Here is a 26,205-nt window from a genome sequence, read left to right as displayed (position 1 = left end):
ACCTGCAGGAAAGCTTGCCCAGCCCAGGCCTGTGTCAGTGGTGGGTGATGATCTATTTAAGGAGGAGCCCACAGGGCTGTAAGATGGAAAATCCCCATGGCGCTCCTACACGTGAGGCAGCACCCAGGGTGGGGGCTGGGCACCGTGCTCCACTCAGGCCCTGACTATAGGAGGCATGTGCCTGACTCCTGGGTTTGGCAGGGCGGCTGCCACCAGGGCGCTAGCAACTGAACAACTTCGAGGAGAAGGGAATAGAAACCTGGCCTTTGACCTTCCTCTTTATTCTTGCGTCCTGAGAAATGGCCTGACTCCAGGCTTAGTGTTCGTATGTGCTGGGTGAGATGGGGAGGCCATTAGGAAATGAGAGAAGACAGACCCGTTTTCTGAATATAAAAAAGGTCCAATGACCACTCGAAATAGGCTGGGAATCTGAAAAAAAAAAACAGGTCATAATGGTTTAAAGAAATCAAACAGCATTCCACAAGCATGTAAGTCACTATTAAAAGTCAGATGCAGACATTCTAAGGTGCCACCAATACTGATGAACATCAGGCTGTGCTGGCCTTTGGGCCTCAAGGAAGAACACCCATGGGGCACCCGCTGTGTGGTGGCACCGTCACATAGTCTCTCCTTCAGTTCTTGCTTGGTAGGGGCCCTGTGAGCAGGAGAGTGTGCTTGATGAGTACAGAGCAACATAGAAACACTCCTGATCTCTCTGCCCTCTCAGTTTCCTCCAAGAAGCCAGGCTCCAACAGACTGTCTCAAGGCCCTGGGAATGTAGGTGTTTTCCATCCAGTCAGTCTCTGGAGCAGAAGCTTCATGTTCCCTGTACTCCAGGAAGATGAGAAGGATCTAGGTGTCAGCGGATGTGTCCCCAGTGTGGGGAGGCTGTGTGGGGCCCAGCCAAGGGAAGAAGGAAGGAAGCCATGCAAGATAGGACTTCCCCACCTCAAGGCCTACAATCTGGCTCCAATCACCTGATAAGCAAGTTGGTTTGTTAGCTAACCTGTAGTTTTCTACAGGTGACAAAGCCACTAGGAGGTTGCAAAATCTCTCCCACACAAGCAGATTTCAAGAGGACATGCTTTTTCCACAGGGATATGAAGAGAAGGTGCACAAACCCTGGATGTTCTATAGAGGCTGACTAGCATAGCCCAAAACTACAGAGAGGAACTCAGTAGCACAGGAGGATTTCTCGTCTGTCCTCCCCATTCTTCTGGCCAGTTAGTGCGCCTCCACTTCTGCCCCTCCCTCCCTAACTGGCCTTGACTCACACACTCTCTGGGTGAGGCACCTGCCCTCTGGCCTCCCTCCATCTGTTTTGCTCTCCTCCCCAGGCTACCCAGGGTGAGGACCCCCTGGCCAGGCAGGCTCTAGGTACAGGCCGGAACCTTACTGCTCTGTGCTGGGGTCCAGCTGAGCCAGGACCACCAGGGTTCTTGAGGATTCTGCAGGCCCTGAAGGTGTGGAGGTGGGAGGAGATCTGAGCCTGGGTTCCCCTCAGAGCTCCGGGAGACTGGACTCATGGAAGGGTCAGAAGCTGCTTGCTTCCTGATGCCATCTTGTGTGTTCTTCCAGGACAAGAAGGCTCTATCCAGGACAGGATTAGCCCCAAAGGCCGGGGACCCCCGTGGGGAAAACTTACAGCCTGTGGATGTCATGAGCAAGTGAGCAATGGAGGTTCCCAGGAAGGAATCCCTTCACCCAGAAAGAAGTGGGAAGCTGGCTGAGCCATGAGCCTTGTGCAAGTTACTGAGGCCACACCTGCTCAGCTCTGGCTTGCGAGAAAGGCTTTTTCACTATAGGCTGGCTTCTGCCCTGTCCACCTCACTACTTAGGTGAAAATTTCCCAGGAAATTGTATTTTGGAAGGTCAGAATGCTTTAGAAACTTGAAAGCATTTAAGAGCCATTCTGGAAGAGCTACACCATATTCTGTTGATAGTACCTACTGTTCTCAGCACTTTAAGTGCATTATGTCATTTAATACCCACAGCAACCCTTTGAGATGGATCCTATGATTATATCATTTTACAGAAGAGAAAACTGAGGCTGTAAATTACTCAGCTGTGGATCAAGAATTCAATGAGCCTCTCTGTTGGAGAGTTGAAGTCCTTGGCACTTGAATCTAACAGAGAGAGCCTGGGGGTGTAAGTGCCCCTTTCCCCCACCTCTCTAGTCTGTCTCTGTCACCTGGGTCTCCTCAGGCTTCCTGAAATGGAACAAAGGCAGAACTGAGACTTCAGTGGTGGGTGTGTATGTAGCCAGCAGGCGCTGTTGGCGTGGTGTTTTCAGCGGGATCCTCCTCACTCCCAGTTTCGCTGTTGTCTGATGTCGGGTTCTTGTAACCTCTGCATGGAAAGCCCCTCCCTCTAAGGCCATCAGCTCCCCCCCCCACCCCCACCCCACCACTTTGTGTAACGGAGGCCTGGTACTGGGGTTTTTCAGAAATGTGAAATCAGCTGTGAGCAGCCGTGAGCGCCTGCAGCCCTTCCTGCTTCAGAAGAAACCATACAATACTCTGTTTTACAATGACGTTTGTTTTTAAGAACACAGAGTAGAAGAAAAAAAAAAAAAAACCCAGAAGGGATCTCCGTGTAGTTTGTGGCAGGAAAGGAACACACTAAGCATATGACAAATGAGAGTTGTTAGAGGCATCTTCTCACCAATCACAGGCAGGTTGCTGCTGGTCCCTGGGGGCCCCAACAAAGCCCATCTGGAAGACGGCCTGGAGGCTGGTTTGGCACAAGGTGCCTCCATGCCCAGTGTGCTTCTGTGAAGGGTCCACTCCCTACCCTGCTGGATGGAGGCAGGATGCAAACATCTCAGTGACAGCTCACTCGCAGGAGATGCTCTGAGAAAGAAGCAAGAGCCCAAATCCTTAGCACCCAGAGAGAATTAGGCTGCATCGTCTTGTTTATCACTGTGACCCCAGGCCCAAAACCTGGGTCTGACTTGTAGCAGGGGTCAAAAATATTTGCCGGTAAATCAGAAGAACTAAAGAGAACTTTCCTACATTAACAGGAAATGGTGCAATAACATGGCCCCTGCGCAGCAGCTCTCCTCCCCAGGTCCCTCCTAAAGCACATGTTGTCGGGTGGTTGCTGGACACAGAGGCACAGAGAAGCTGGCAGCCTGCTCCAAGTCACTCCCCAAGTCTCTCCAGCCATTCTGTTAGGATCAATGAGCTACTTTTTTGGAGGGGGTGATTTTGTCCCATCGTGTCCATCCAAAACCTAGAGCCATCATAGAAGCACACTGGGCATGGAGGCACCTTGTGTCACCATTACTTAAGAAGTGCCTTGGGGGACCTGGGTGGCTCAGTGTGTGAAGTGTCCGACTCTTGGTTTTGGCTCAGGTCATGATCTCATGGTTTGTGGGTTCGAGCCCCACGTCGGACTCTGCACTGACAGCGTGGAACCTGCTTGGGATTCTCTTTCTCCCTTTCTCTCTGCCCCTCCCCATCTCCGCATTCTGTTTCTCTCTCAAAAAATAGGCAAACGTTAAAAAAAAATCTTTAAAAAAGAAATGCCAGCATGGCCATCCTCACAGAAGCTTTCTTGCCTCCCCTTTTGGTGAGAACTTATATAAGCTCCCTGAAACTTGTGCTCACCAGGCCCCTGGAGGCTGCCCAAGAAGTCTGGCTCTAGTTATACTGACCCAGGCAAACGTAGCTCTGATGGTGGTTATCAACTAGAGAGCTAGGACCCATTGATAACCGAAGTTCTGCCTTTATCCCTGGAAAACCCCAGCGAGGCTGGGCACTCTGTGGCTGTTCACTGGGGCTCCCCCCAATTCATCCCTACTCTGCCCAGGGAAACCAGGTCTTTCCTGTTCTTCTTCTGCTTCTCCTTTTCATCTTCATTCCAGTCCCCACTAGAGCCTTAATCACTGTAGCTCTTGGTAAAACCTACATGGCTGGGTTAACTCTGAGGTTTGCAGGTCAACTTGTGCAGTTAGGCCAGATGCTGATTTCTGTGTGAAAGATGTCTAATGCAGACAGTCTTCTTGTGGTAACCTCTCAGAAGGGGCATGAAGAGCATCACCAAAGTTTCTGCAACACCACTTGTCTTATGGGACAATGGCACATTCCCTTCTCCTAAATGTGTATTTCCCTGTATTCCCTTCACGTCCCTCTGGATCATGAGCCCTTGCAAGGGGAACCCCAGGATACAGTTGCTGCAAGCTGGGCTGCTGAGAAGGGTTAATTATTGTTAGACATTTGCATTTTTTGTCCCCTTGAATGACTTTAGGACTCAAGGATGAGGTCAGAAAGGCACAAATGACATTAACCTAATGTACAGGGGTTATGTCCTGGACACCCACTTGACTCTTCAGCACCCCAGAAGCTTCCCACTTACCAAAAAAGGAGTAAAGGGGAGATAAACCCCAAATACACTTCACTATGATCATGCCACCGTTAATTACCTCCTACAATATTTCCTAACCAGCAGCAAACACCAGAACTACTGGGGAGCACCTCAAAATACACATGTCCAGAGCAGCATCCTGGGAACCTCTGAGTTGATTGATCAAGATTGGAGGCCAGGTTCGTGTTCTTCACAAGAGTTCCCCTGGTGGTTCTGATGTGAAACCCTGGCTAAGAACACTAAGTCAGACATTTCAGTTTAAAAATCTTCACTGCTTACCCTCATGAGATGTGGGCATAGAAAAGTGGTATTACAGAGAATTTGAAACCACACTGAGCTCAGTGATTTCCTTCTTGGTAGAGAGGTCAGTGGGCAAAATAGTGCTTTTTGCTACCCAGGAGGCTCTTTTTCAGTCAGGAGCACCTGATGCTTTCTCTAAAGCTAAGGTGAGGCAGGCCCAGGGCTAGAGGTGAGGTCTAACGGATAACCCACAAGCAGGGTGAGATTGTGCACCAAGGAACTTTGTAGGTTCCCCAACGTGTGCTGTGTGTGGCAGTGATGATTTGGCCCGGGAAATGTAAACACTTCATGCATGCTCAGAGTTTGGGCCACCTGGGTTAGCGATTGTCTGTGCTCTGAACTGGGGAAAGCAAGCACCCCATGGAGAGTTTGAACAAGGGGTCTTGACCAACACGTGACTAGCTGAGCAAGGCTCCTCTCCAGATAATGCTTCCCTCCAGGTAGGCTGTGCAAACACTTCAAAAATGGGTAAGACCCTCCATACCTTCACTTTTGGTATTTCACCAGGAAAATGTGGGCTTAAATTTGCTCATTAAAAAACTGAAAATTTCCATCAGGTTTTCAAAACCCATGCTTTTCAGTATAGGTTTTTAGAATTCAGAACTTAATTTTTGCCTGGTCGTATAAGTAATACACAATCCATTTAAAAATTTGGAAAATACATTAAAGTATAAGAAATGAGAAAAATTATTCATAACTGATATGAACACTTTGGATTATCTCTTGAAATTTTCTCCAAGCATTTAAAAAATTAATAGACTTTATTTTTTAGAACAGTTTTAAATTTACAGAAAGATTGAGTGGATTGTACGGAGAATTCGCATATAACTCCCCTCTGCACCCACACACATACCTGTTTTCCCTATTATGAATATCTTGCATTAGTGTAGCACATTTGACACATTATTATGAAGTAATATTGATACATTAACTAATGAACCAATGAACTAATATTGATACATTATTATGAACCAAAGTCCATGGTTTATATAGATAATCACCTTTTGTGTTGTACATCTCTATGGGTTTTGACAAATGCAGAATGTCGTGCATCCACCAGTACTGTATCAAACAATAGTTTGACCACCTTAAACCTGTGCTTCTCTAGCCGCTGATCCCTACCATCCTCCACTTTCCTTCACCCCTGTTCCAAATACCCAGTAATCATTGATTTTTTACTGTCACTGTAGTTTTGCCTTTTCCAGAATGTCATACAGTTGGAAGCTTAGTCTTTCCAGACTGGTTTCTTTCACTTAAAATGTGCACTTATGGGTTCTCGATGTCTTTTCATAACTTGATAGCACATTTCTTTTTAGAGCTGAATAATATTCCATTGTCTGGATGTACCACAGTTTGTTTTCCAATCACTTATTGAAGGACATCTTGCTTGCTTCTAGTTTGGGGCAATTATGAATAAAGCTGCTAAAAACATTTGGGGTTTTTTGTTTGTCTTTAAAGTTTATTTATTTATTTATTTATATTATTTATTTATTTATTTATTTATTTATTTATATAAATAAATAAAGTTTATTTATTGAGGGAGTGTGAGTGGGGGAGGGACAGAGAGAGAAGGGGAGAGAGAATCCATCCTAAGCAGGGTCTGTGCTGTCAGCACAGAGCCCGATGCGGGGCTCAATCCCACTAACTGTGAGGTCATGACCTGAGCTGAAATCAAGAGTGGGACGCTTAACTGACTGAGCTGCCCAGGCACCCCTAAAAACATTTGTGTGTAGGTTTTCGTATGGGCATAAGCTAGATCTTACAGCAAGATGGTGTCAAACTGCCATCCAGAGTCATTCTCACCAGTTTCTGCTGCTTTTTATCTCCACCAGAATTTCATATAGTCAATCAATTTGTTTTAAACCCTCCTAATAGATGTGTAGTGATATCACATTATTGTTTTAATTTGCAACTCCTGATGACCTACAGTGTTGGCTCCATGCTGACAGCAAAGAGCCGGATGCAAGGCTCGGACTCACAAACTGTGAGACCGTGACCCAAATCAAAGTTGGTCCTCAGCCAACTGAACCACCCAGGCACCTCTGCCAGTTTTTGAACTGGACATTGTCTTACTGTTGAGTTTTAAGAATTATGTATTTTGGATATCAGTTCTTTATCAGATATGAGTGTGCAAAGATTTTCTCCCAGCCCGTGGCTTGTCTTTTCCCTTTTTTTTTTTTTTAATGTTTATTTATTTTTGAGACAGAGAGAGACAGAGCATGAATGGAAGAGGGTCAGAGAGAGGGAGACACAGAACCTGAAACAGGCTCCAGGCTCTGAGCTGTCAGCACAGAGCCCGATGTGGGGCTCGAACTCACGGACCGCGAGATCATGACCTGAGCCGAAGTCGGCCGCTTAACCGACTGAGCCACCCAGGCGCCCCAGTCTTTTCATTCTCTTAAGTGCCTTCACAGAGCAGAAAAAGTTTAGTTTATCAGCTTTTTCTTTCATGAATATGCTTTTGGTGGTGTATCCAAAAGCTCATTGCCAAACCCAAGGTCACCTTGGGTTATGTTATGGTCTAAAAGTTTTATAGTTTGTTGTTTTACTTCAAGTCTATGATCCATCTGGAGTTACTTTTTGTGATAGGTGAATGTTTTGCATGTGAATGTCCAGTTGTTACAGCACCATTTGTCAAAAAGACTATTTTTTCTCCATTGAATTGCTGTTGCTCCTTTTTTCAAAGATTGGTTCATTATGTGTGTGGGAGTCTATTTCTGGGATTTCCAACTGTCCTAATTGATTTACCTATCCTTTTACCAATACCAAGCTATCTTGACTACCCTAAGTTTGTAGTAAGCCTTTAAGTCAGATAGTATCAGTCCTTTGACTTTGTTCTTCTTTGGTATCTTTGGTTATTCTGGGTCTTTTGCCTCTCCATAGAAACTTTAGAATCAGTTTGTTAATGTCCACAAAATTACTTGCTGGGATTTTGTTTGGGATTGTGTGGAACCTATGGATTAAGTTGGGAAGAACTGGCAACTTGACAATATTGACTCTTCCTATCAATATTGACTCTTCCTTTTCATTTATTTAAATCTTTCATCAGGGCCTCCTGGATGGCTCAGTCGGTTAAGCACCCGACTTCAGCTCAGGTCATGATCTCACGGTTCGTGGGTTCCAGCTCCGCGTTGGGCTCTGTGCTGACAGCTCCGAGTCTGGAGCCTGCTTCAGATTCTGTGTCTCCCTCTCTCTCTGCACCTCCATCGCTCACGCTCTGTCTCTCTCAAAAATAAACATAAAAAAAAACCCTTTAAATTTTTCATCAGTTTTAAAACTTTCCTCATATGGATATAGCACATATTTTATCAGATTTATATCTACATATTTAATTTTTGGAGGGTGCTAATGTAAGTGGTAGTGTTGTGTTTTAATTTCAAATTCCAATTGTGCACTGCTGGTATAGAGGAAAGCAACTGACTTTTGTATATTAATCCATATCTGCAACCTTCCTATAAACACTTACTAGTTCCAACAGTTCCAAGAGTTTTTTTCTACATTGTTTGTATTGTTGAAATCATAGACTTTGTAAACAATCATATGCTGTTTTTTCTCTCAATTATGTCATGGCATTTTCCAATGTAATTAAAAAAATTTTTAAACACTTTTTTTTTCTTTTTAACGTTTATTTATTTTTGAGACAGAGAGAGACAGAGCATGAACGGGGGAGGGTCAGAGAGAGAGGGAGACACAGAATCTGAAACAGGCTCCAGGCTCTGAGCGGTCAGCACAGAGCCCGACGCGGGGCTCAAACTCACGGACCGCGAGATCATGACCTGAGCTGAAGTCGGAGGCCCAACCGACTGAGCCACCCAGGCACCCCAAAATTTTCTAAACACTTTTAATGGCAGCAAAATATTTTACTGAGCTATGATTAGTTAACATCCATCTTTAACTTCATGCATATTCCTTATTAGAAATGCAGAAGAGTATAAAAAAATGTGCTCATAGTTCTACCATAAACAACCAAATTAATTTCCACCAGAAATAACCACAGTTCATATTCTATTGTTTTCCTTCTACTGTTTTTTTTTTTTTTTTTCTGCCAATGGTTCCCCTTTCTTGGGCAATAGCCTTCTTTGAATATCTGATGAAAGCTATGGGTCTCTCCCAGGAAATTAAGATATGCACTAAATTTTTGCAAAGTTCCAGAGTTCTAGAGGCCTCTATGGCCCATCCCAGAAATGACTGACAAGAGGCTGGGACAGGCTACACTTATGGCTGCCCTGGGGGATGAGATGTTGGGACAGTTACATGTACCAAATGTACATCCCCTTCTGGTACCCCACCCCTACCTGCTTGTTTGCCACCAAGGGCAAGGGCGTGGCAGGTGGCACCAGGGCGAGGGCTATCTTCCTGCTTCCTCCTACTCGTCCTCCTCTGCTGGGGTGGCCTCGTCATCTCTCATGAATTATAGGCACTTTGACAGCTATCAGCAGGCGCAGCTCACAGCCCTTCTGTTGTGGGTGAGCCCAGGTCTCTGAGGAAGTTATAGTCACAACAACAGCAGCAACAACAAAATAGAGACAGAATATATAGAGAATATTACCTCTGTTGACCTGAATATATTCTATGACATATAATTATAGAGAAAATATATGTGTTCTATTTTTGGAACAGTTATTCTTGGTATAGAATAATGGCATTTTTTAGAACTTTGAATCTAGCCACCTAACTGATGGTGGGGAGGGGAGAACTTGACGTAGGTGATTGTAGGTTTCATCTAATGCCCTGACAAAGAAGTCTTGGGGTCAGACAGTTGTGTGTGAGTCTACTCCTGTCATCAATGCTTGTGTGATCTTGGACAAATTAATTTACTGAGCTCAGTTTTTTCACTTGTGGTAGGGGACTATTGATAGTATGGATCTATGATCCTTTCTGCATTAACTCTTATATATCCCAGACTCTTAAAACACACACACACACATACACACACACACACACACACAAACAGAACTAGAGTGACTTAATGTTCATACTTAAATCGATCATTTCCATTTCTTCTAGCTCATTTAAGCATAATTTAGCCAATCCAAGAAGCTTAATAATACTATTTTACACTTGGGGCATCTGGCTGCCACAGTCGGTATAGCATGTGACTCTTGCTTTCAAGGTTATGAGTTCGAGCCCCACATTGGGTGTGGAGATTACCTAAAAATAAAGTCTTAAAAAAACAACACTATTTTATACAGTAAAACCTTGGTTTGCAAGCATAATTCCTTCCAGAAACATGTTTGTAATCCAAAGCACTTGTATATCAAAGTGAATTTCAAAAACCATTGGCTCAGTTGTGATCATGTGACATTTGAAGTCATGTACTCTTCTTATTGAAAGACATTGCTCATTTATCAACTTAAAATTTATTAGAATGTTTGCTCATCTTGCAGAACACTCACAGAACAAGTTACTTACAATCCAAGGGTTTACTGTACTTAAATTTGTCTAGATTTTGCATAATGTAAAACTTATTTTTCTAACAAATGAGGCAATTTGCATTTTCTACCACTAAGAGGTATTTTCTTACAAAATAATCAAGGTATTTGCTAGACTTTCACCCATGACTCCAGAAGGGTGGAGTCGATCAAGACTCTTAAGGGTATAGTTGTCTGTTCAGTGAAGTAGGCTGAGGGTCTACACAAGACCCCACTTTGAAAACGGTAGTACCTTTACAGGGCCTAGTGGATATAGACGGGTAATCCCAGAGCAGCAGCCCCTGAACTGGAAGACCTTGCTTCCCCTTTAGGACTCATGACTCAGCTCTGATGAGGATGTGGTCTGTGAAGTTTCCTGCTTTTAGTGGTCACAAGTTCACATGGTCTCCCCTTTTGTGGGACTGGTGGCTACAGATAGAGGAGCAACTGCCTCCAGGCATTTGTATTAGGCCAGCAGCCACGTTCACCTGTTGTGTGTGGTGACAGCCTGTCTCACCCAGGGCAAATGAGGACATGAAACGTATCAACCTTAGAAATTGCGAGATTTTTGGATCATCTGTAACAATTAGCGATTCATGTCACCAGGGTATCACTATGGGAATTTAAAAAAACTTAATTCTGTTCAGTAATGATTTTTCTGAATATAATCTGCTCTTCTTTTTCCCTTAACATTGTTTATAGTGGCATCTCTACTATAGGCCAATTCCTTAAAGTCTGCTTTAAATAATTTTAAGGCAGCATAGAAAATACATATATTCTACAACTTTCCTGGCCTCATTGTTTCTCAAAGGTAACTGCAATTTTTGCTCTTAAAAATAGTGCATCTTACGGAGTAGAGATTAAGTGTATCTCAAAACCACTAATAACAATGCCAATCTTTTCACTCTGGTTAAAACCTCTGACAGAACTTGGGAGTCCAGTTCAGGAATATTCCATTTGAATGAATGAAGAAATGCAAAATAAAGGTCTTGCCTCACATGCCAGCTTACAATCAGAGCAAGTTATACAACCACAGTTTTTAGTTTGCCATTTATTCATTAGGCCATAGAGCTATAGTTTAAACTTCTGCCTGTTAAGTTCCTAAAGCCAAAGAAACTTGGATCTCTGTCAACAAAAAGCATAAAGCTACAATGTGAGGATGGTGGGCACTAACAGTCTGCATGCACCAGAGGCTTACGACTTAAAACTTGAGGTGAAATTAAGACAAGATGCGATTATTTTCCAAAAGCACTATTTTTTTTTTTATTTATACAGAGTCCTAACCACTTCAGTGGCAGGAGGAGTGGGAGAGGTTCCTTTTTCAATCCAGGGGCCTCCATAATGTTGGTCTGTTGTTACCAAACACACAGGCAAGTGGCGTCATGGATTTGGTAAACTAACTACGTACAATGTTTAGTCTCTCTCTGCTAGAGCAACAAGGTGAGCATCAATCTCTGCTTCTGTAAGAATCCTAGAAGGCAAGGAGAAAAAAACCCGTAACTATTTTACTTTTTGAAAACTTTTTCTTATCTAAAATTCCAAACACACGAAAGTAGAATAGATAGTAATGAATTCCTGTGTACCTAACACCCAACTTGGACAATTATCAATTTACAGATTTAAAAAATCTGTATACCTGTCATCCCTTTAGAATTCCCAGGTATTTCATCAACTTTATCTATACACAAAAATGTTTACTTCTTTGACATCAGATCTAAAATTAGGTTTTCTTTTTTTTTTTAATTTTTTTTTTTTTTAACGTTTATTTATTTTTGAGACAGAGAGAGACAGAGCATGAACGGGGGAGGAGCAGAGAGAGAGGGAGACACAGAATCGGAAGCAGGCTCCAGGCTCTGGGCCATCAGCCCAGAGCCCGACACGGGGCTCGAACTCACGGACCATGAGATCGTGACCTGAGCTGAAGTCGGACACTCAACCGACTGAGCCACCCAGGTGACCCTAAAATTAGGTTTTCTGAAAGCAAACTCTTTTAGTTGTAGCTATGACAGAAAATATTTAAAGCAAACCTATACATAATGTATTCTATTTTAGCTCCAATGTCAAAATGCCCTTTAGAAAAAAGACGGACATCTGGGTGGCTCAGTTGGTTGAGTGTCTGACTCTTGGTTTTGGCTCAGGTCATGATCTCATGGTTTGTGAGACTGAGCCCATGTTGGGCTCTGTGCTGACAGTGTGGAGCCTGCTTGGGATTCTCTCTCTCTCTGCTCCTCCCCCACTTGCTCACTCTCAATATAAATAAACAAACATTTAAAAAAAAAAAAAAAAAAAAAAGAGAGAAAAGAACTTGCAGGTCCTTTAAGCAGATTTATAAATTGCTCCTGCAGGAAAAATACTGCTAAAACCAAACACACAATTACTTCCCACAGAAAAAAAAAAAAAAAAAAGTATAGATTCAAAAATTTTTTAATTCCATGAATTTTTCTTAAATCATTCACATTTAAACCACTTACCTACAGGCAACAAAGAGAATAAATTAGAAGAAAAAATGCATAGTAACAAAAAACTCTGTAAGGTCCAGTTAAGCTTAGTTTACCACCTTTTTTCCCACCCCTAACCATTATCAAGTATCCCTGTAACTGTGACCTAAGAGTAAATACAAATTATAGTTAACATGCCTTCCAGCAGTATCCTGCATCTGTGGATTTAACTGAAGTATTTTTCACAAGTGCATCCAGATTCATGGTAAGTAAACCACCTCACAAGGTTCTGGGGGGATTAAGTGAGATGGTATATGTTAAGCACCCAGTATAGATTTGACTCATGGAAGCTATAAGGTTGATCTGTAGGAGTTAGTTACTTAGTAAGAACAGACAAGCATCCAGCATCTGCAATTCAATTAGCTATATTCAAAATTTGGGGTTTCCAAAGATCTCCAGACAGGGTCTGATATAGATTAGTATTTCATATTACTCTCAAAGCTCCACTTAAATAATCACTAAATAATCAAAGCTTCACCTGAAAAAAACTAAAACCTACTACTCTGGGAGATGAGGTTTCTATTGGCCATAAGGTAAACAAAGGTAACACTTATGCTTACTTTACTCCTAACATAAAGAAGGTTATTTTATGTTGCCTCTGATATTTGATATAAAATTACCCAGAAATGAGAAGCAGTTATGTCTGCCTTAAAGAGATTTATGGTAAGTTTTAAAACAGATCTCTCAGGTAATGAGGGAAAAAACTGCAATTAAAAAAAAAAAATGCTTTTTCCCCCCAAGTTGTAGGACAAATGGACCCACACACTTCTACCCTTCTAGGCTGTAATTTATCTCTTGGCAAACTTCTTTAAGCACCTGTCCAACAATATAACTCACCTGAATTTAGGATTTTCAACTGTAACTACTCCAACTTCTATTTCTGAAGGTTTAAAATCAATTGATAGAACAGTAGATAGGCATGTAATTGCAGTCTGAAAAAAGTATCAACATTAAAATAGTATTTTTCAGAGATTCCAAGATTTTTCATTCCAAGCTTATTCAGATCATGAATTAACCACAAACTATTCATTTTTGTTCCATGTTTCAGTGATGCAGTTCTACAACCACGTGTTACCAACAGATTGCTTAATTCTAATATGTTGCCTGCCAATGAGAAGAAACTTGGCTTATACTAAGTCAAGTCATAAATGAAAGGGATCTATCAAAAAACACAGGATGAATCACACACAACAGTCTGTTTGCTTGATGACCTCTACATGCTGGGCACTGTGCTTGGCACTTGAGGTGAGATGGGGGAGAGGATAAACATGAATGATACAGCCTTCCTTCAAGGAAAATTTACAGTAATAACAATTTAAGAATGTTTTAAAGTGGCTCTGTATCTGATGTGATTAATCATTTATGTAATTATGAACTGCAAGTAAAAAAAACCTTTTATAAACATTTAAACAGGACACAGTACCTCCCAGATGAGAACTTTATATCTCCCATTATTATAAATAATACTGCCAACCAAACATAAAAGTATTAGATAGTAATTCTTCTTTTGTCACTTACCAGAATCATGTTTTAAGTCTTTAGAATGGTTGTATCCCAGACCCTCCTTTCCAAAATTTACTAAAATTTTTGTTTTCAACTTCTTGGCAGTAAATAAAAGGTTTCCTTGGTCTAAGATTACTAAACATTTATGTAAAATTTTAGCTTGTTGTGTCCATTTAAAACATCCCAATCATAATGAATAATCAATCTCCTATCATTCCTGCATTAAGCTAGCTCTGCTTTTGCATCCCAGATAGAATTTCTCTGTCAAGTTATCGCATGAGCATATATTCTTTAACCAAGAAGATGTTTGTTTGCTGAGAATCTGGTATGCGGCTCTTTCTCCTTTAGGGCCATAAGAGTAACACTGCGGACTCAATTTTTTCACTTTTGCTCCCAGGAAGCTTAAGTCTAATTTGAGTCACAACCATGCAGGTCTCAGGCCCTGCTCTTGAATTCTCATTTTTAGTTACATCTTCCCATTTTATAAGTGTTTTATTGGAAGCAGTTTCAAATACATTATGACATGAGATAAGGAATTAAGTGAATACAAGCAGTCCTCATTGTTCCCATGTCAGCTGAATGACACCAATTTTAAGCCAACAAACTTGGTTCTGTGATAAATCCAGAACAGCCTTTTTAGATGGTCAATTTATACAATGATCTTCCCTATTCTATTTAGCATTTAAAAAAAAAAAAAAGGTCAGATCCTTTTGACTAACTTACTTCCACTGTCTGTTCAAATGTCCAATCAAATTTCTTCTTGACTTTTTTTTCAAGGAAGCTGGTTGATTCAGTTTGTTTAACTCCTGCTGCAGTGGCTTTAAACCCACAGTAGTAACCTGCAGGATCACACTTGTACACCTGAGGGCCTTGTTCTTCATCTATACCAATTAAAATCATACCTAAAAAGAAAGACCCTCATGAAATATCTTATACTTTTGTACAACACAATTTCTTCTTTCTTTGTATTGTCATAAAGCTATTGTTAATCACTATTCTGTCCATCTATTTTAGGATATGTATTTTGCTTAAAGAACACTGATAAAATACAGGTTATCACCACAGATAAACTAGGTAACCAAGAACTTTCCATTTCACAAAAGGCTTATCAAAGATGTTTTTAAAATGTGAATTATTACAATTATAATTTACAACTTTCTAAATCCTTGCTATTACTCAAAGCATATTCCTCTGAACCCTTGAGATGTTACCAAATAAATTTGAATTGAATTGAATTGAATTCAAGTTGAATTCAGTTAAATTTTTCATCTTCCTTTTAGAGAAAATAATATATAGTAGTATGGTAAATGTTCTGCTGTAGACTGACCTACTTAAACTTAGTAGTTCTTTAATTTATTTGACCAAGGAAGACTTTTTCTCTTTTTTTTAAGAACTTTTTCTCTTTATTTTTTAAATAAAAAGAACTTTTTTTTTCTCTTTTTTTTAAGAACTTAAATTCTAAAGAATTTAAGGTTCCAGGGAACCAAAATTGTGGAATACACCTTGGGAATGGTGGCGCAAAACGAAATGCACCTTGAGGCTACTTGCTTATCTTCAGACTGCCCATCTTTGATACTGCTGGTATACATTCCCCTAGTAGTCAGGAGAAACCAAATTCTAAATTCTGTACACAGAACTTTATTATTACAAATCCATTATGTTACAATGACATACAGTTAAAATAAACACCACACCAAACTTCTTTCTACTCAGCAAAGCAGGTAATAAAGTATTTAAAGAATGACTTAACTCCTGGTTTCTTGCATTTCTAGATCTGAACCTCTTTTATGTACAGGCATGCCTCGTTTTATTGCGTGTTGCCTTGTTGCACTTCACAGATACTGCATTTCTTTATAAAGGTTTGTAGCAACCCTGTGTTAAGTCTATTTTTCCAATAGTGTTTGCTTGCTTCATGTCTGTCACATTTTGCTAATTCCTGGAATATTTCAAACATTTTCCATTATTCTTATTATACTTGTTACAGTCATCTATTATCAGTGATTAGGACTTGTTGAAAGTTTAGATGCTAGCATTTTAGCAATAAAGTATTTTTAAATTAAGGTATGTACATGGCTTTTTTAGATATAATGCTATTGCACACTTAATAGAGTACAGTGTAAACATAACTTCCATATGCACTGGGAAACCAAAAAGTTCATTTGACTCACTATATTGTGATATTAGCTTTATTGCAGTGGTCTGTACTGAACCTGCAATATCTCTGAGGTATGCCTGTAGTTTCCTCTGTTTTAAGATTCAGTAGTAGTCAATCACTTTATTCACATTTAGAGATGTTTTACCGAGTCTACCAATGAGGAATTTTGAAACTTATTTAATTGATAAACACGATGACAGTGATCAGATATCTGTTTTAATCAAAGGTTATGTCACCCTCTAATTTTCTTTACATTTTATACTTGATATAAAGTATAGGGCAACACCAAAGAGATATCCACTTACTGCTTGAGGGAACAAACACTTTTTTACTCCAGTCTTGCAAGATGAGCTGGGTTTAATAGATGGTAAGGACATGAAGGGCAATCAAGGCAAAAGGAACAACATGCACAAAGGCATCAAGACATGAAAGGTCTTGTTATATCCAGGTGATGACAAAGGACCCATGCACTACCGGGACTTTAGGTGAGGAAGGAAAGCAGTACACGGAAGAAGGTGCTTGGGAATAAACTGCATGTCATATTAAGGGGCTTGGAATTTACACTGTAGCTGATGAGGAATCAGTTTTTCTAGGGAGTAACAAACAAAATTTAATTTTAAAATGATAACTCACATAGCAACATGGAAGACAGACTAGGAAAGAGTGAGAAGGGAGAGAAGAGACAATTAAACTAAGTGGCAAAGGCAAGAGATGATGAAGAAGGAACAGAGGAGACAGGAAAGAACAGATATTCTGAGGTGAAGCTCGAAGACTAATCATATGACCAGGGAAGGTGGAGTAGGCGTAGCAAAGAGAAGTTGAGGATAAAAGTAGGAAAACAGCAATGATTTCAAGTCTGAAGCATCTGCAGGCTGTGGAGGAAGGGACTGGGCTAACACTAATGTAGTAGTGACTGGCTGAATACAGGTAGTAAACGAAAGTATGAAAGAGGGTGAGATCACGGACACAGAACCAAGAGGGAGAGAAGGACCACAGAGAAAGCCTGGTGAGCAAAAACATTTAAAGGAAAAGCAGAAGATGAGCTAAGGAAAGTGAAGAAAAGGGGGAAAGAGCATCACTGAAGAAACTGAGGGAGGATTTTTAAATGAGAGGTCAAAAATAGGGTCATATGTTAGAGAAAAATCATTGCACTCACTGTTTTAATTCCCATAAACAACACAATGTCAAAAACAAACGTGTTCAATTTTTCAGGATAATGTATTACATTCAATCTAAAATCAGTAAACCTCATCTCTCTCCTAATAGAATTTTACTTGTTTTTAAAAAACATAATATAGTCTACAAATATGAATCCCAGGTATATGTGTTTGAGCCTAATTCTTTAGGGTGATCAAAAAAAAGAGCTACATTGTTAAGATGCGTATTGAGACATCTGCATGGAAAGAGTAATCCGGAATTGCAGTACAACTCCCATTACAACAGCCCAATGTAACAGTGACTTGGATCTTTCAAATCAAACCTCCTTAAAAGAACTATTTTAATGAAGTCTAATAGCACCTAAAGCTTAAGAGATAATACCTAAAATACTGTTGTGAAACCTACCCTTCATCGCTGATTTATCATAGAGAGTTCCACCCTTTATATAATTTTCTTTTATTCCTCTTTCTGAAAAAATGTAATTCATCAATTATTTGTGAGCCTTGTTAGCATACTTACAACAACCAAGAGGCCTCATTTCAGCATTCTGTGTGTAGACCTGAGAAATATCAGCAATTCTTTTGCACAGCATGTCCACAGGAATCTCATAGCCATACTTGTACTTCCAATTAGCTGCCTCATAGCGTGCCCTCTGTACCTGGGATCTGCTGTCCGCTTAGAGCAGAAAAAACACGTTTACTTCTTTAGAGGAAAGAGTGAACGTAAAATCAGACAATTTTCCATTTTCCATACATATATAAAATCTCCACTCTAACTTAAGGAAGGTAGAGTGGTCCACTATGGTTTCTTCTACCACCAACGAACGGTCGATGACTCAGCAACAAATATATGACAAAAAAGGAAAACATATTTAAAGATGGAGTTCTACACACAGCACTTCCTTTTATGCTGAGTCCTTTATCAGCCGTCAAAATAGTTTCTACAAGTGTTTAGTAATTCCCAAAAGAACAAGTTTTAAGGAGAATGTTTCTCTTATCTTTTTTGTAGGCTTGAATTTTCTCTTGATTTCAGAAAACAGAAACCCAAAGTAATTTTTATAATTCTCATCAACTTCTAACTGTGCCATTATTACCAGGTTTGAAATATATGGACTTAACTGCCTTTAAAGTATTAACTACATATGAAATAAATCATCTATGAGAGGGGCCTCAGCCCAGTTTCCCTGACAGTAGTATACAGATCTAATTCTATTATACTTATGATTTCAAAAAAGCTCACAATACTCCGAATATACTGATACTAACCTTGGAAGATGGCAAATATACTCCTATATATCAGGCACATCAGGCACTAAAGGGAGCCTTTTAAAATTAATACAAAACTCAAAAAGTAGACATCAAATCAGTTACCTGTCATTCCTGTCATCACACAGCCAATGTTTTCAGTTATCTTGAATAAGTGAGTCACTGTGCTAGAATCCAATAATTTGTCCTAATGAACAAAAGAGATCAAGATAATTTTTGTAAAATCAGAGGCCCCAGTGCAGGGATAAAAAAATACTATGGAGTTATGATAAACTATGTAACAAATGTCTTCTGTTCATTTTATTGTTAAACCCAATTTTTTAAAAAAGGCAGGGGATAGACTTTGTCTTCCTTTGTTAGATGATAGGTTTCCTGTGGGGGAGAACTATATCACCAAAGCCTGTTGCAAGATTCCTGAAGAAAAAAGACCTAGAATTCCCACTGTGCTTATAATCATTACCACAAAGTTCAATATGTTAATTCTGTCTACTCAGCTAAACAGTCCATAGCTGCCGAGTAAATACTTCTGGAGTGAAACGGGAAAGCACGAGGAAAGCAAGAATGTTAATGTATATAGGTTGTAATATAACTTTGTACAAACTCATGAAAAATCCTTACATTATATTCTGTAAGAACAGGCTATCTGAGCAGTATTACTTACAGGTACTTTCTTCTGTGTGACAATTACTGCACAGTCTTTCCCTCTGACAGCTACTGATGTAAGGCCACCCTGGTTAATAGCCTTAAAAGCATATTCTGGAAAACAGAATAGTGTTTTTAAAAGGTGGAATAAATTATTATAGATTCATCAAATGGAATAAGCAAGCAATCACTGAAAAGAATGAGCTAGAGCTATACAAACTAACATGGAATGCTGTCCAAGACATGCAAAGTTAAAATAATAATGATAATAATAAATTCTAGTTAAACCAACTCCATTTCTTTTCATTTTAGTTTACTAATCATTTTCATCAGACTAAGTACCAAATTTCCAAAAAAGATTTAATTAATTTATCATATCAAGTCTTAAAAAAATTTTTTTTTTAATGCTCATTTTTGAGAGAGAGACAGAGCATGAGTGGGGAAGGGGCAGAAAGAGAGGGACACACAGAATCAGAAGCAGGCTCCAGGCTCTGAGCTGTCAGCGCAGAGCCCGATGCGGGGCTTGAACTCACAAACTGTGAGATCATGACCTGAGCTGAAGTCAGACACTTAACCAACTGAGCTACCCAGGCACCCCTATCATACCAAGTCTTTATCAATTACATTTTATAATTTGAAAAGTTTGTTTTGTGGTCATTATTTCTACCAAGTCTGGTTTTCCTGGGTCAAATTTAGTTGCTCTAAATTTTCTCAAGATCTACTACTACTGCTAATTTTGGCCAGTAACTAATTTGACCATATGCAATTTTAATTGCTGTTAAGATTATTCTGTATTGTCTTTTCCCCTACCAAGTTGAAATTTTCTGGCTCATAGTTTTTCTGATTTTCATGATATCTAAAACAAGGATTCTTTAGTTTGTCTATAACAAACTCCAGCTTGTGCACTTCTAGCTGCTATCAAACCATTCCCCAGGTTAAAACAGATGGATCAAAGAGGGAGCATGAAAACAAACTACTTTAACACCATGCAGTTGACAACTGCTTTTGAAGAGTAGAATTACAAATGAGACTACCCCTTTCTATGTTTTGTATTTCTGTAATATCTAAATCTAATATAAACACACTTTGTAATTATAAAAGTAGCAACAGATGAACTATTGGAACCTCATCAAGATAAAAAGCTTCTGTACACAAAGGAATCAATCAACAAAACTAAAAGGCAACGGACAGAATGGGAGAAGATATCTGCAAATGACATATCGGATAAAGGCTTAATATCCAAATACATGAAGAACTTACCAAACTCAACACCCAAAAAAACAAATAATCCAGTGAGGAAATGGGCAGAAGACATGAATAGACACCTTTCCAAAGACATCCAGATGGCTAACAGACATGAAAAGATGCTCAACATCACTCATCATCAGGGAAATACAAATCCAAACCACACTGAGATACCACCTCACAGCTGTCAGAAAGTGGAGAAAGGGGAACCCTTTTGCAAGGTTGGTGGAAATGCAAACTGGTGCAGCCACTCTGGAAAACGGAATGCAAGTTCCTCAAAAAATTACCTACAGAACTACCCTACAACCCAGAATTGCACTACTAGGTATTTATCCAAAAGACACAGGTGTGATGTTTCAAATGGGCACATGCACCCCAATGTTTATAGCAGAATTATTAACAACAGCAAAAGTACGGAAAGAGCCCAAATGTCCATTGACAGTTAAATGGATAAAGAAGATGTGGTATATACACAATGGAGTATTACTTGGTTATCAAAGAGAATGAAATCTTGCCATTTGCAGCAATGTGGATGGAACTAGAGTGTGTTATGCTAAACAAAATAAGTCAGGCAGAGAAAGACAAATATCCTATGATTTCACTCATACATAGAATTTAAGAAACACAGCAGATGAACATAGGGGAAGGGAAGGACAAATAAGGTAAAAACAGAGAGGAAGGCAAGCCATAAGAGACTCTTAAATACAGAGAACAAACTCGGGGTTGCTAGAGAGGAGGTGGATGGGGGGTGGGCTAAATAGGTGATGGGCATTAAGAAGAGCACTTGTTGGGATGAGCCCTGGGTGTTATATGTAAGTGATGAATCACTGGGTTCTATTCCTGAAATCGATACTACACTGTATGTTAACTAACTTGAATTTAAAAAAAAAAATTAAAAGAAATTAAAATAAAATATTAGTCATAAAAAACAGCAACAGAAATATTTGCTCACTGTAGAAAATACGGGGATTATAGAATACAATGTAAAAAAAAAGTCACTCATAACTCTAATCATTATTGACATTTTAACATAATAGATGTTTTAAAAATTCTGTCAAGTATTACTCTGGGCACAGGGTCTGAATCCTAGTCTCCTATGTTCAGAAAGCCAACTGGTGATGAGGACCAGCCAAGAAAGATACTACCTGTGCCAAAGAACTTCCTTTAATAGGAGCTATAATAAAAAACTCATCAAATATTTCTAAGTAGCTATAGATTGAAGACAGAAAAATAGAGTAAAAAAGACTCTAGCAAAACACCATAAAGAAAATCCTCAAATCTACCTTAGATTCAACTAGATTATAATAGTTTATTTTTACCATCACCACAAATAATTTCTAAAGCATAATGTTTCAAAATGCTTCTCAGTTCTATTTCTTATATGGCCAAAAAGCTTCTATCAGATCAAACCTCCACAGATAAAAAACCATAAACTCTGAATAACTACCTGAAGACACCAGAAAGTGACAAACAGTAGGCAGATTCTAGAAGGGGAGGACAATGCTTGGAAGAAAGGAATGGCATGAATGAGTTTCCCGTTTTCACAGCTTATAGACTGAGTGCAGGCCCTGGTCAGGGCTAAATACCCACAGAAAATTCAGTCTCTTTAGCCTGAAGAACTAGAGAACGGTTTGGGGGTAACTACAGCTACTGGAAAATGAGGGAAAGAAAGGAGAGAGCCAGAGAGGGAAAGACTCAACCCATATATTATGTTACCCAAATCTGTGGCTGATTCTATAACCACATATACACAAGACAGACTCCAGGCAGCTTAGCTAAGGATAAAAAAAAGGGAGATTTGAGCTGCCACCCAAATTTTAATTGCCTGCTAGAACAAATCAACATTCTTTGAAGGAATATAACAGAATCCATGTCAACTGCATTAAATATTAATGGATAAAATACTCCAATTAAAGGCAGAAACTGTCAGAATGGATAAAAAAGCAAACCTCAAATATATGCTATCTACCACAGACACACTTTACTAAATGAATGGAAAAAAAGATTACCATATAAACAGTAAGCATCAGAAAGTTGAATGGACAATATTAATATCAGAAAAAGTAGAGATTTCAAGACAACAAATGTATCAGAGATAAAGAGGGACACTTCAAAAAAATGTCACAGAATGTCAAAAAATGTCATAGAAAAATCAATTCATAAGAAAGAAGACAGAACAATCATAATGTATATGCACCTTATAAGAGTACTTTAAAATACATAAAAGTAAAATTGACAAAATTAAAAAGAGAAATGACCAATCCCATCCAGTTTAAGATTTTACCACCACCACTGGGCAACTGAAATAGACAAAAACACACAAAGTAGACATTCATGATATGGACCACACTATCGATCACCTTGACTGAGTTGTAGCTACAGAACACTACTGGCAACAACTGAAGAATATACATGCACATGGTGTAATACAAATGCACATGGTACCTTTACTGAGACAGAGCATATATTAGAGACCATAAAACAAGTCTCAATAAATTTTAAAGTACTGAAATCCCTAATTACTTGAAAAATTTAAAACACCCTTCTAAATAATCCATGGATCAAAGACATAATCATAAGAGAAACTTAAAAATATTTTGAACTGACTGGTAATAATGTATCAAAATTTGTAGGATGCAGCTAAAAGAAGGAATTGTATTGCTATGGTAGAAAGACCCTAAGGTGGCCTCCTCTCTATAATCCCTGCCTCCGGGTGTTCACATCTTTGTGTAATCCCCTCCTCCTGAATGTGAGCAGGACCGTTACTTGCTTCTGACAAAATGTGGCAAAGGTGATGGGATGTCATTCTCCTAATTACATAAGACATCTTAAAAGCAAAAACGTATGTTACCTTCCATTGCATATTTCTCCTACCATCATCTTTTTTAACATTGTTTTTTTGCCTTAAAGGTAAATGTCTGCCCCAAATGAATATGCAAAATTTTAAAATAAAAATGTTTAATTAATACAGCTTAATGCTTCTAAGACAGCCAAACTAATTCCAATTACTTCATAAGTTGAAACGTACACTGATAGCTTTGAATGCAAAAATATTATCAGAGGTAACAATTATGGCATTTACAGATGTCATTAAGTGAGCTTATAAAATGATTTACCTGTGACATGAGGCTAATTTCAGTCCTTAACTGTACTTGTATGTGTCTCATTTATCAATAAAATTATATATACATAGTTTATATATAAACAGATATATAAACATATATATTTATATAAATATAAACATATATAAAGACTCTGTCTTGCTAGCAGACTAACTCTAGAGATTCCTCTTGCTGACTTGCTAAATGGCTGTATGACAAAGAACCATGGGTGTCTTCCAGTGAACAGTCAGCTAGTAGCTGGGACCCTCAGTCTTATACTGAGAGGAAATGAATTCTACCAACATCCTCAGTGAGCTTGAAAGCAGAGTCTTCTCTAGTTGAACCTCCAGATGAAAACACAACCAGACATGACTGCAGCCTTGTGATATTCTAAGCAAACTACTCCTGACCCACAGTAACTGTGACTTAATAAATGTATTAGTTTTAGTGGCTAAGTTTGTAGTAATGTTTATGCAGCACAGAAAACTAATATGCTAGCCTTGTTTATATTAGACAAGGTCTAAAATCAATTATTTAAGTTACTACTTTAAGAAAATAGGAGGGTGTCTGGGTGGCTCAGTTAGTTGAGCGCCCAACTTTAGCTTGGGTCATGACCTCACTGTTCATGAGTTCGAGCCCCACATTGGGGTCTGTGCTGCCAGCTCAGAGCCTGGAGCCTGCTTCAGATTCTGTCTCTTCCTCTCTCTACACCTCCCTTGTTCACACACTCTTATCAAAAATAAATAAACCTTAAAAAAAAGTTTTTTTAAATAAAAAGAAAGAAACTTAGAAGGGGCACCTGGGTGGCTCACTTGGTTAAATTTCCGACTTTAGCTCAGGTCACGAGTTCACAGTTTGTGAGTTCGAGCAAGCATGGGGCTCTCTGCAATCAGCTCAGAGCCCGCTTTGGATCCTCTTCCCCCCCCCTTTCTGCCCATTCCCTTGCTCATGTGCTCTCTCTCCCTCTCTCAAAATAAACATTAAAAAAAATAAGAAACTAAGGAAAGGTAAAATAAACCTGGTTCCCCCAAATTTCCTTATCTAATTCCCATCTATATCAATTCACCTTCTCTGAAGGAACCTTTCCTGGCTCTCCCTGGCTATGTCAGTTTCTTTCCTTTTTTTTTTTTTTTTTTTAAGATTTTTATTTATTTCTTATTTTTTGGAGTAATTTCTACACCAAACATAGAGCTCGAAGTCCTAACTCTGAGATCAAGAGCCACACGCTCAACTAACTGAGCCAGCCAGGTGGCCCATGTGTCACTTTCTATAGTAACCTTCTTTGTACTGTTATTTTAGTACTCACCATGTTGCACTGTAATTTCCAATAAAATTTTATATAAATGAATCCCTATTGTAATATTACCAGTGTAAAATATATATTTTATAGTAATTTCCAGAAAAATGGAAACTGCTGGAGTAAAGAATCTTGAGACAACATAATAAGTAAAAAGTATCTTCTAAAGAAACACTGGTAGGGTAAAAATATAGTTTACAGCAGAGGGGAGCATGAAGGCTAATTAAGAAAAAAACAGAACAGCATAAGGGGAACATTTAAAGGTGTATTTGTTTTTTAAAGCCGGAATTCAAATATTGGAAATAGTAATTAAACACTTTATTTCCATCACTAAAGATTGGGGCTTTTAGGGTAAAATTTCAGAAAAACTTACAAACTAGCAAGCACTATTACATTAATCTCCATAATCTGTTTTTGAATGTCCAAAATTATGCAGGATAATAACTGATAGTCCATTTCCCATTTTTTAAATAGAACAAATTATAATGAATTACACTCAATCTCAAGTCTTCATTTCCTTAAATACATAGTAAAATACATATTTGTAAAGTATTAGGTTGACCCACGAAAATCACTTTAATAGGTAAAAAAAATAGTAAAATATCAGCAGTTTCACATGGTTCAACCTAACAATAAACCATTAGGTTAGAACGCAAATTGCTTCCTTGACCACAAACAAAATGGTAAATCAACAGTTGTTTTGTATAGTTATCTATTTCACAGTCATCTCTTATTCACTTTCTTTCCTTATACTTTTTCCCAGCACTTTCCCAACTTTTCTGGGAGTCATTTGTATAGTACTAGGAAAAAAACAGGGGGAAAATATAAAAGATACTGTGATAAAACGTTCAGGAGAATCACGATACCAGACAATGGCTCATACTATGACCTGCAACAGCAGAGATGCATTATCCCCTTTATGAACACTCATCGGCTTTGCAAGGCATCTATAGATGATTCCGAGGTTCTGCCAATTACAGGGCTATACTCAAGATTTTCCCCACCCATAATTTTGTTTAAAATGCTGTACTGAGTTTTGAGAGATAGATACGGGTTTTTTTCCCCCATATAAACATGGGCTGGAAAAATAAAAAAATGAAATGAGAGATCTATACATTCTATGAAGTTTGATTATGGGAAAAAAAAAAAAAAAAAACACCAAAAAGGGTTGTTCTACTGAGGCAAGGCAGGTATTCTGCAAAATATGTCTATTTAATTTCAATGCTGCATGCTAGAAACTTTTTGTTAGTAAGATTTTTGGA

The 26,205-nt window shown here is 39.1% G+C and overlaps 1 protein-coding gene across 3 annotated transcripts in view; it reads right to left on the bottom strand.

Moving 5' to 3' along the window:
* Positions 1-11,314: 11,314 nt before the first annotated feature.
* The window catches only part of PSMA6 (proteasome 20S subunit alpha 6), a 29,902-nt gene continuing 15,011 nt past the window's right edge, over positions 11,315-26,205 (bottom strand). For 2 of the 3 annotated variants that reach the window (XM_019426157.2, XM_019426156.2), the window contains exons 2-7: positions 19,320-19,414; positions 18,764-18,845; positions 17,913-18,068; positions 14,804-14,982; positions 13,415-13,509; positions 11,315-11,550 (exon numbers count right to left, since the gene is read on the bottom strand). In XM_019426157.2, the coding sequence (XP_019281702.1) occupies positions 11,493-11,550; positions 13,415-13,509; positions 14,804-14,982; positions 17,913-18,068; positions 18,764-18,845; positions 19,320-19,414 (665 nt within the window). In that variant the 3' untranslated portion in view covers positions 11,315-11,492. The remainder of the gene's footprint in view (positions 11,551-13,414; positions 13,510-14,803; positions 14,983-17,912; positions 18,069-18,763; positions 18,846-19,319; positions 19,415-26,205) is intronic. The other variant, XM_019426158.2, reaches the window with a different exon arrangement.

Source organism: Panthera pardus, unplaced genomic scaffold (genome assembly GCF_024362965.1).
Source record: "Panthera pardus isolate Hobbes unplaced genomic scaffold, ASM2436296v1 HiC_scaffold_24, whole genome shotgun sequence".
Taxonomy (NCBI): Eukaryota; Metazoa; Chordata; class Mammalia; order Carnivora; family Felidae; genus Panthera; species Panthera pardus.
This window is presented reverse-complemented; position numbering and strand designations above follow the sequence as displayed.